The 10,462-nt window shown below is 54.0% G+C and overlaps 1 protein-coding gene across 1 annotated transcript in view; it reads right to left on the reverse strand.

Annotated features, from left to right (window-relative positions):
* The window catches only part of LOC114069555 (hydrocephalus-inducing protein-like), a 25,313-nt gene extending 19,721 nt beyond the window's left edge, over positions 1-5,592 (reverse strand). The window contains exons 1-10 of the mRNA XM_027906437.1: positions 5,474-5,592; positions 5,063-5,188; positions 4,703-4,822; positions 4,083-4,217; positions 3,677-3,876; positions 3,294-3,418; positions 2,330-2,531; positions 1,419-1,602; positions 979-1,078; positions 508-626 (exon numbers count right to left, since the gene is read on the reverse strand). Coding sequence (XP_027762238.1) covers positions 508-626; positions 979-1,078; positions 1,419-1,602; positions 2,330-2,531; positions 3,294-3,418; positions 3,677-3,876; positions 4,083-4,217; positions 4,703-4,822; positions 5,063-5,188; positions 5,474-5,551 — 1,389 coding nt within the window. The 5' untranslated portion in view covers positions 5,552-5,592. The remainder of the gene's footprint in view (positions 1-507; positions 627-978; positions 1,079-1,418; positions 1,603-2,329; positions 2,532-3,293; positions 3,419-3,676; positions 3,877-4,082; positions 4,218-4,702; positions 4,823-5,062; positions 5,189-5,473) is intronic.
* Between the last annotated feature and the right edge of the window lie 4,870 nt (positions 5,593-10,462).

A 10,462-nucleotide genomic window follows, 5' to 3' on the forward strand; every position in this document is an offset into this window, starting at 1 on the left:
CTGAACTGGAATTCTTCCTTGAACTCCCCCGGGATGGTGGTACGGAAGGAGATGCTGATGGCCTGGAGCCCATCAGGTGCAATGATGCCCTGCTGGGGCAGGAAGGTGAAGCAGGAGCCCACGGCTGTAGTTGGAGGGATGAGGCTGAAGAGACCCTCAATAGGCCCTTTGTTAACCAGGATTGCCTGCAGCAGCAAGAAAGCAAGATGGAAACACATCAGCAATCTCCTTTCTTACAGAAGGCTGAGTTGGTTTTGAATTAAACAATTAACTGTTTTGCAGGAGGCCTCCCAGCTGATCTCCAAGGGCAGTTGCAAAAAACAGGGATGAGGGTGTCAGGAACAACAGACACACCTTTCAGACCCCATCAGAAAGATCCAGATTCTGTGGAATTTGCCCCAAATTTGACAAGTATCACTGGCCTGAGCTGCCAGAAATTCTGCAGGTCCGGCAGGCTCGCTGCTGCCCCAGGAGCCATCAGGATTCACCCCAACCCCTGCTGCTCACCTCATATCTGTGGAGTGATATGACAGAAACCTTCCCAATGTCCAGTTCCTCAAACTGGAAGTGGAGCCGGGGCCCAAGGCCTTCCCCTATGAGGCGCAGGGGCAGCCTGGTCTCACGGCCTGGGGAGAGATTTCTCTTTCAATGCAATAATTCCCTATATTATCCTGAGTTTTCCAGGCTGCCTCAGTGCTATTCCCTGACTTTGAGCTGGACAGAACCAGGTCCTGATTCTCCAGGAGAAGACATGGACCCTTCTCTTCCCTCAGGAGATATGTCAGTGGAAACCATCCTTTCTTCTACCCCTGTATTGACACCAGAGCTTTAGGAAGTGCCAGAAATTTTCCTCTTCCTCCTTCCAGGTTTATTTCCCTGTTTCAATTCTTTTTGCCCCCAGGGGACCTTAACTCTGGGACGATTTCTACCCTGAGTGCCCTCAGTGTGGGTGAGAGAGGCAGGAGAGAGGAGCCGTACCCGAGATGTCGCAGTAGACGGCGTGTTTGTACACTCGGGCTTCTCGGGGTCTGAAGATCACACTGATTTCTGCTGAAGAATTAGGCCAGATCTCTCCCTCCTAAAACACAAGGGGACAACAAATCTTTCACCTTCAAACATCACATGTCTTGTTTTCAGCCACAGCACTGTAAGCCTTTATTCAGAGCGCCAGTGACCAGCAACTCTTATCAGTCACATTGATAAGAGAGATTGGAAGATTTAGGCAGGTTCCTGCAGCCTGCAGGGCAGAAATGCTTTGTGCAACAAGCTCTCCCAGCCTCACAAGAAAGCCAGGGTCTTCCCTCTCAGCACATCAAGCCAGCTGAGGTGGGAATCTGCCAAGTGACCTCATGCAAGGGAGGAGGAGGAGGAAGAGGAAGGGAGGTTCTCAGCCATCAGCTACCTCAGGTATCACTTACCACCGGTTTAAGAGTGAAAATGTCATCAAAGAACAGCATGGGATCCCCTTGCACCTTTGCCCTCTCACTCTGGAAGATGTGGGAGAGAAGGGAAAGGCGCTCTCCACGCGTGGTGTCCGCTCTGCTCCACTCCAGGAAATTATCCACCTGGGCATTTTCCTGCTCACACAGCCTGTGGCAGAGCCTGCAGCCACGGGGAGAGACAAACCCAGCAGATCCTTTAACAGGCCACATATTTGCAGAGATGAGTGTAAGTGCAGCAGCAGCAAAAGCACTTGGGGAGGAGCAGCAGCAGCTCCTCAGCGAGGGGCTGACCCCGAGCCACGGAGTTCCAGACGGATCAGAGGATCCCTCATTGTTTGTTGGCACAGCAGGTGGTTTTACTCCACACTCACAAGCTCAGGAGAGGTTTTGAAAGCCAGCAAAACCCTCCAGAGAGCCTCCTGGCTCAAAGCCACCGCCACAACTGAGGGAGAATCCACCAGCCACCTCAACTGACTTTTCCTACCCACAGATCTTCTGGGGGGAGGCAAATACAGATCAAGATCAAGGGACACCTTGACCTTGAGGGGCTTCCCTGGGAAGGGAGGAGAAATCTGTGTTTCAGCTGCAGGTTACCAGGATCACTCTTTGCTTTTTCCCTTTAGGACCTGCAGGGATAAGCAAACTCCAACTGCCCTGTTCCCTACACTGCCTTCCACCAGAGCACCCCAGAGCACTTTCAAAGCAAACAAATTAATTCACACATCACATCCCTTCAGTGACATTAAAGGCTTTGCATGCATAAAACCAGAGGCCCTGAGGGGGGAAGAGACTTTGTTTTGCATCACCCAATAAAGGAGGCAGGACCAGCAGATGTGAGCTTTACCCTCGGGCAGTGGATCTCCCTGAAATGCATCTTTCAAACCCACCTCTGCTTCAGCTGCTCCTCCTCCTCCTGAGTAGCAAAGGCCTTCCACTGGAAGCGGGCTGTGACGCTGCTGTGGTTGTGGATCCTCAGGGTGCTCTGGTTTGACAGTGTGATGTAAGTCTGCTCAACTGTCACGGAATTCCTGTCCAGCCTGATGTGGACATTCACAGCTGACCCATGAAGGCTCGTGTGGGTATCTTCACCTGGGACAAAGCAAAGGGGAGTCTTTGCTCAGCTCGCTCGCTGCTGGAAGCACAAGGAACAGAGCAAACCACGGGTAACAGAAGAAAAAGTCACAGCTTTTGGCTGTATGAGCATTCCCAGGGATCAGGATATTTATCACATCCCAGCTGCTGTGTGTGCACAGCGTGGGGATGTCCTGGACACCACCTCAAGCACCTTATTTCCGGTGTGTTTGTGGAGATTTGTCCCCAAGGTGACAGTATTTACAGCGAGATAGCCAGCTGTGGTCGGGTGACCCACTCAGGTCACAGGGAATTCTGCATCAAAGTCATTCAGGTGACTCTGAGGAGCCCCATTCAGGCACAGCTTGCCCAGGGTTCTCCTGCAGGCATTCCAGGAGCTCCTGTCTCTCCTGGCCCCTTGTTGGTGACAAGCAAGGATGCCTGGGGGGCACGTGGGCAGAAAAGGCAGACCCAGAAGAATAAGTGAAGTGATGGCCATTATTCCCAACCAAATACCTCCTGGACACAACCTCCAGTGCCAATCCCACCCCTCCTGTTGCAGGTGGTTGTTTCCCAGGTGAGATGCAAGCAGCAAGCATCAGACATGCTCTCTAGGAATGGCATTTCTATGGGGTGGTTTCTTTATGCCACAGTGCCAGCCCCAAATGCCAAGTGCAGCAACCCAGCCTTTTATCCTGGAGGGCATCTCTCAGCAAAGGCAGAGCCTTCTCCTCACCGCCCAGGGCACAGCAGGGCAGCCCCGCAGTGCCCAGCGCTCACCTGTGCCATAGTGCACTACCAGGGATGCACAGTGATCCCCCGTCTGCAGGGGGTGAAATTCCACTGTCACTTGCAGGGTGTCACCAATGCCAAGAGTTCCCATGGTCGGAACGACAGAGAAGGGGCTGCAACACAGGGAGAGAGATCAGGGCTCCTGGGGGAGATCTGGGGACAATATTCCTTTTGCAGCTCGTTTGTGCAAGGGAGAAGAAAACTAACCACAATCAGCAGAAGGTAGAACACACAGGATGAGAAGCTGCTACTGACTCACTGCTGAGGAGATCCAGCCCTCAGGAGATCCTGCTCTCATTCCTTTTATTGCTCTATTACAATTCTATTAACACCTGAAGGTGCTTTGCACAAAGACAGAGGAGCTGCTTTACCTCTGGGTGCTGATTTGGTAACGGGCTTCCCTGTTCCCAAGGTTGTGAACCATCAGAGTCTTCTGGGTGCTGTACTTGACCGGACAGACAGAGAAGTCCAGCTGGTCAGGGAAGTCCAGGACAGCCCGGGCACCGATGGCCCGAATTGGCACAACGAACTCTTCCCTTTCAGTGGTGCAGAAGAGACAGTGGAAATAATCCTGCACGGAAAGAAACAGCCTGAGCACAGAGCATTTATCCACATCTTCACCACGGGCAAAGAGTACCCCATAATTCTGGATCCGGTGCGACCCCACTGAAACCAGATGAGCTCCTCAAAACCCAGGCCAGGTGCCCTGTCCTGAATCCAGCCCTGCAGGTTCACTTCCCCCTGAAGGCTCTGATCTCCTGGGAGCTCCAGACTCGCCTTGTTCTCCCCGGGGGTGAAGACGATGCGTACAGTCGAGCACATGCCCGGTGGGACCTTACGGCACACGCCACTGGGGCCAACCAGCTTGAAGTAGGGTGAGCTCTCCATAGTGACCCTCACCAGCCGAGGAACCTGCAGGAGAGACATGGAACGATGACTTTGCCACCTGTGGAAACAGGTAGAGAAGAGACCAGGCCACGCCCTGGTGACATCCTTCCTTAAACACCTTCCCAAAGCACTTTTGGCTCCGGAGGTGCAGGCACAGAATAAAGAAGGATGGACTTGAGTCCCATCTGCCTGGGCAAAAGCAGCTCAGCCAGAGGCAGTGGGACGATTATTTTTTACTGAGACTGGCAGAAATGTTAACATAAATGTCCTTTTATACTTGAGGAAGCATGAGTAGAGCAAATTCACTGTTTGTCTGTTGGCTGGTACTTGGCAAAGACAAATATCAGGGGACGATCCCCAGCGTGGGAAGATTCATCTTGCCAAGCAGAGGTGCTGAGGCATTTCATTCTGGATGTGCTGCAGCAGGTAACTTGCTCTGCCTACACCACAGGAATTACACTTATCTCCTCTTCCAGCACACTGTTCAACCTCCAGATCCCAGCACTTACCATGTCCCTGTTCCTCAGAACCAGCGGCATTTCACAGACCTTGTGTGGGACGTAGTTCTGAAACACCACCTCTGATGGGAAGGGATGGAACAGGGTCTGCTCTGGGTCAACTACCGAGAGCTGGAGAGGCAAGAGAGGACAGGGAGAGGTTCAGCTGCTGGGAGGAAGGTTCATGGATGAGGATCCTGCACTGACCCCAGTGCTGCCCAGCTCCCACTGGGGGATCAGCAGCTCAGCCACCTCTGCTCTGAGCTGATCAAAAGCTGCTGCACCACACAGACCAGGCTCCAGCTGTGCAGCTCTTTTGACACTCTCTTCAAATATCACATCAAACAGCAAGGAAAAAGCAGGAAAGGCTACCTTGTGATCAGAGGTCTCACTCATATCGTGACGCTGGACAATCCGGGGCAGACTCATCTCCCGAGTGCTGGCCAGCCTCTGCTTGGTGGTGAGAGACATCTCCTTCTGGAAGGCAGAGGGAGTCAGCTGAAAGGCAAAAAAAAAAAAAAAACCCAGCAAGACTCTCAGAAATGCCCTTGTTCAGAAAGGCTTTTCTTGTTCAAGTGCCACCGATGAATAATTTGTGATCACAGCCACTAGGACAGTCCTGGACCATGACAGCCCCTGCCAACAGAAGGACAGCACAAAAAGCTGGGGAGGGGGTCTGGAGCTCCACTGGTGCTGCTGGACAACGGGAGGGGCTGGGAGAGGAGGGACAAGGGCAGTTCCCAGCCTTAGCACAGCTCCTGCCCAGCCACAGTGGGTACTCACAGTCACAGGCTTCTCTGCCTCTCTGGCCAGCCTTGGAATATGAGGTGTCACCACTCCACCCTGGAATCCAGAAGCCATTCTGGAGGATGCCACGGACGGGTGAGTTGTGCCAGTGGCCATGTCTCAGCTCTCCTGGAAGGAGCAACAGTGGAACTCTGGAAATCCAGAATCCCGGTCGTGGCAGACCCAAAGGACACACTGGTGTCCAGGATGTGCATCCCTGGAGACCACAGGGCCTCCCCACCCTGATTCACCATTAAACCACATTTAAGTGGCTGAGTTAAGATTCATGGATGTAAAACCCCAAACAGTCCCTGAGATGAAACAGCCTTTTGCTGTGGGTGCAAATGAGTCACAAAACACACCTGAGCCTGATGGCATTTCCTACCTTTCCCCCCCTTTCCACTACTTTTGGAATGCCATTTTCTGGAATTACTAACCAAAACTCTATTAATATCCAAACTGTCCTCTATCACTCTTTACAGGTTTTTAGTGGGAACAAGGAGGAAAGTGAATGTCACTTGGCTGCCTCATTTTGCAAGAGCAGCTGACCTGATGTGGCTAAACAAGCCCAGCTCCCTCAAAAGGCTCGTGAGGAGGCCAAGGACAGGTAATTTCCTTTACCTGAAGACAGGTAATTCCCACTTCTCTTTGAGGATTCGCTTGCTGTAGGGTCCAATCTAGCCTTGAACCACCACAGGCCGCTTGGAGGCTGTGGATAACCTGGAAGATCATAAGCCAGCCAAGGACCTGCTGGTGTGACTGCGCTCACATCAAGGCAGCACTCAGTCACTGTCTCTGCGTTGGCAGTTCCACAGGAACCAGTGGAACCAAGAGACAATGGAAGGAACCTGGAACGGGGGTGGAACCAGACAGAGCCTGGGCAGTGAGTGGGCAGAGCCCAGCACTTCCTCTCCTCAGGTGCTACAGACCATCCAGGCACAGCAGGAGGATTTGACCCGGACCTTGAGGCAGGAGAGAGCTCAGAGTCTGGCACTGGTCAAAGCCCACTCGTGTCTCTGCTCCTGAGCTCCTGTTCTGCTGCAGGGTGTGAGCGGTGTCAGTGCATCTTCACAGTGTGCACCTGCTTATGCATATATATCAAAAAGAAATAGCCAGTGGTGTCCCTCTGAGGGTCTTGGTCACACATCCCACCTCAAGCTGCTGCCACTCAGCCCCTGCCGAGCCCCAGAGGATGCCCTGAGGCTGCTGGTTATGACCTTCCCAGGGGCTTGGCTTAACCCTTTTCCCAGAAATGGCTTTTCCTTGTTGAAATACTTTAGCTGGCAACTTGGAGAAGCCTGCCTGCAGCCTCCTGCCCTGCCAGCCCGGGGGTAGGGCTTGGAGGAGCTGTTCGTGGAACGAGCTGCTGCTGTGGAAGCAAGGTGGGAGAGCAGCCAGATAGGGGTGAAGTGAATGGGAGGGGATGGTGGAAAAGGGAAAAAAGGAACATCCAGAGCGGCATAAACAGCCAGCAGAGAAAGCTCTTTTTTTGAACTCTTCAGTCAGCCCATTGTCCCGCGGTGAAAGTCCCGGCGCCCTCGGAGCAGGGATGTTTATCTGTGTCCTGCATCTCAGCGGGCGGGAAATGATACAGCAGCGCTGAAATCATCTCCTCGTGACCTCTCCAGGTGCCCGGTCCAGCTCCTGCCAGGGATCTGCAGGAGCCTCGTTGCTCCACGGGCTGGGCTTATCCCGGAGAATCCCAACCCCTGGAGGTGTCCAGGACGCAGAGGGAGGTCACTTTGGGAGCCCCTGGTTCACCACCCTGCTAAGGCGCTACGGGAACACACTCGAACAGGAGGAGTTTGCTCATTAACTCCAGGCTGGAAAGCAGCGATGTTCAGCCGAGGAAGCGATCACTGCCACACGATGGCATCCTCTGCTGCAGCGAGAGGCAGAGAGGCCCTTCCAGCTCAGGAAACTCCGCAGGATCCTTCCCCGGGGGCGGAGGGTGGTGTGAGCTCCCTGGGGACAGCAGGACCCTTTCACGGAGCAGGAAAAGCCACGTGTCCCTTCCGCAGGGCCCCTGTCACCTTAGGGCTGGCAGGGCAGTGAGGGGCCGTTCCCGCAGGCCGGGCACGGGTGGGTTTTTTTTCCTTATCAGCCATCCGGTGAGCGCCCAAGGGAAGCGGCGCATCCTCTGCTGCCCGGGGGCTTTCCTCTCAGCGGATGCATCACAGGCTGCACCACTGCCTCGCACCTCTGCTAGAGACAGCCTTTGCTCTACCCTGTCCCTTCTGTCACAGCTTGGGGGGTTCCTCGAGGGCTCCTGCATTTGGGTTGATTCCTAAATTTCACCCCAGTGGCCCGGAGAGGGTGAACCCGCAGTTCTCTGGAGGTGTGGGTGGGGAGGATGCCCCTAGGGAGGACTCTGGGCTGTGGTCCAGATCAGTGGGAAGGGATTTGGGCACATCAGCTCTTTGTACTGACGGTTTGATTCAGTTTGGCACACAGGGGTGAGCAGGACTGCCTTCACCCACAGCCACAACAGCAGGTCAGGAGCCAGAGAAGTGGACATGCTGCCATGGTCCCAGAAAGCAAGCTTGGATAAGACAGAAGTATGCTCCCAGGCTGACTCTGGTCATCCATCCCACCTGCTGTGGGAGCAGGTTACCAGTGGGGTTATAGCTGAAACCCACAGGAGTGCGGAGGTTCTGGGCAGAGGAGAAGGATACCCTTTGTTCTTACAAGAGTGAAGAGAAACTGGGGTTGGAGAGGGAAGGGGTCCAGTGACTCCCTGGTCTGTCAGTTGAGCCAGCAAGGCTTCAAAAGGGTTAAGTGCCTGAGCAGGGAAGTGTGTGCCTGGCTTTGTTTTCCTGCCCAGCCCTGGTGTGTTTATTGTGCTGCTTCGTGCAAAGGCTCCTTGGGTGTTGGAAGCCCTGAAGGCTCTGATGGCCCCTTCCAAAGCAAACTTGCTGGGATGGAAGGGCTCAGCTCAGAGCTCGGCCCTGGTGGCCCCAGCACAGGCACATCTATCAGATCACAGCCCTGCACGTGGTATCTGCTTTTTGGGGCTGGCTCACAGGGGCCACCAGCTCTCACGGAGACACCTCTGGGGATCAGCCCCACAGCACCACTGGAGAGAGATTTTCTGGGTCTCTCCTTCACCCACCTTAACGACAAGCTCATGTGGAGCTGTTCCCACAGCCTCTGTCATTCCCACAGCCTTCTCCTGCCCGGAGGAGATGGGAAGGAGGTGAGGCTTTCCCAGAACAGGCAATGAACAGAGCTCCTTTCTTAGGGACTGTCAGCGTGCATGTGCAGACACATCGGATGGGGATGGAGGAGTGGGAAGGGGACACGTGGAGAGGTGGGGACTGTGCAGGCCCACACACGCCGTGGGATCTGTGGGAGAGGGGAAATCACAGCAGCCCAAGCAAAGGGCTGGGACCAGGACCTGGCCATTCCTGCTGGGAGATGGAGCTCTCCAGGACAGGGGGTTGCTGGCACAGGCACGTGCTGCTCCTGCTGCCATGGGAGCTCTCTTGTAGTCCCACTGGCACTGGAAGGGGCTCAGGTTTCCCCTGGGCTTCTCTTCTCCAGGCTGAACAATCCCAGCTCTCCCAGCCTGCCTCCATAGCAGAGCTGCTCCAGCCCTCAGAGCATCTCTGTGGGCTCTGAACTCCCTCCAGCAGCTCCATATCCCTCTTATCCCAGAGCTGGATGCAGGATCACGTGTCCCTCCTTCATTATGCCAGGTCATGGAACCGTGGGCGGCCTTCAGGGCCTGCACAAGGATTGCAACATTCAGGACATCTCCCCAGCTCTGCAGGGGCTCAGTGAAGCCCACGCTCTGGCAGGGTCCCAGCACGCTCCTTCCCCTCATCCTGCCAAGGTTTCACCTTTGCCAGCCAGACACGTCTCCCACAGGAGCCTTTCCCGTCCCCTTCCCTAGGGAAGAGCTGGCTCCCAGCGGCTGCCTCGCTCTGCAGGGTTAAGGGGCTCTTCTCTGTTTAGAAAGAACTTCACCCCGCTGCAGACTGAACAGCTCAGTGTTTGTTTCTTTGCACGCAGTATTTTCAAACAACTTCAAACTTGTTTATTGCAGCGGCCAGCGAAGCCCTTGGCAGCCTCCATGGGGCAGAACGAGTTGTCCTCAGTCCTGGCTGGTCCAGCTCCCAGGGAGAGGCAACAATTCCCACTGCAAGTATGTACCTTTCCCTACAATGCCCTGCTGGGACCAGCCAGCATTTTGCAAGCTCAGGTGTGATGCTGCCAGGGGAAGCCTCGGGAATGCTGGCTGGTAGAGCTGTGGGCTACTTCACTATGGAAAATACAGAGTGTCAGTGTTTAGCCTTGTCTGCTGGTGCCTGAATGTGCCCTGAATCATAGTGAAGGAGGAAGACACTGTGTTCAGAGAAGTGAAAGCCAGTGTGATGTGAGCTGCTATTTCTGAAAGTGTTTTCTTCGTAACGCAGTTTTCATGAAACGCAAGCCCCAGACTTGTCGATAGTTCCGAAGTAGGAGTTGTTCCTGCAGAGATTTTGGCTGCAGAAAGCCCCAGACAGCTGCTCCTCATTTCCTACTAGTTTCGTTAATGTGAGAAAATACAAAATCTCGTGATGCCAAACAGATTTTCTTGGTCCTCTGTCATTTAATTCTCTCCCTTATTACAGGAATGGCTCAAGAGCTCCCTGTGGGGCACAGAGGTTTCTCCAAAGCGAGAGGCCACCGCTGGCTCTAAGGAATTTTCTCCCAGAGGCTAAGTATTCCTGCAAACCTCTGGGATGGAGACCATGGACAATACTGTGGACAGCAAAGGATCCTGTCAATGCCTGTTACCAGATTGTGCTCCAGTGTCACCAGCTCCTGAGGTCTTGGGAACTCCTGAACAGACTTTCCATGCAGTGGAAATCATCAGCATTCTCATCTGATCTTCTCTGGCATCTTTTTCTGGGTCAGATGCAGGCTCCTCGCTCTCACTGACTTTTACTTTTCTCCCTGTAATCACCTGATTTCAAGGAATGCAAACCTACTGTAACAAAC

The sequence above is a fragment of the Empidonax traillii genome, unplaced genomic scaffold (assembly GCF_003031625.1).
Source record: "Empidonax traillii isolate 1590-97213 ecotype Southwest subspecies unplaced genomic scaffold, ASM303162v1 scaffold1297:size275931, whole genome shotgun sequence".
NCBI lineage: Eukaryota > Metazoa > Chordata > Aves > Passeriformes > Tyrannidae > Empidonax > Empidonax traillii.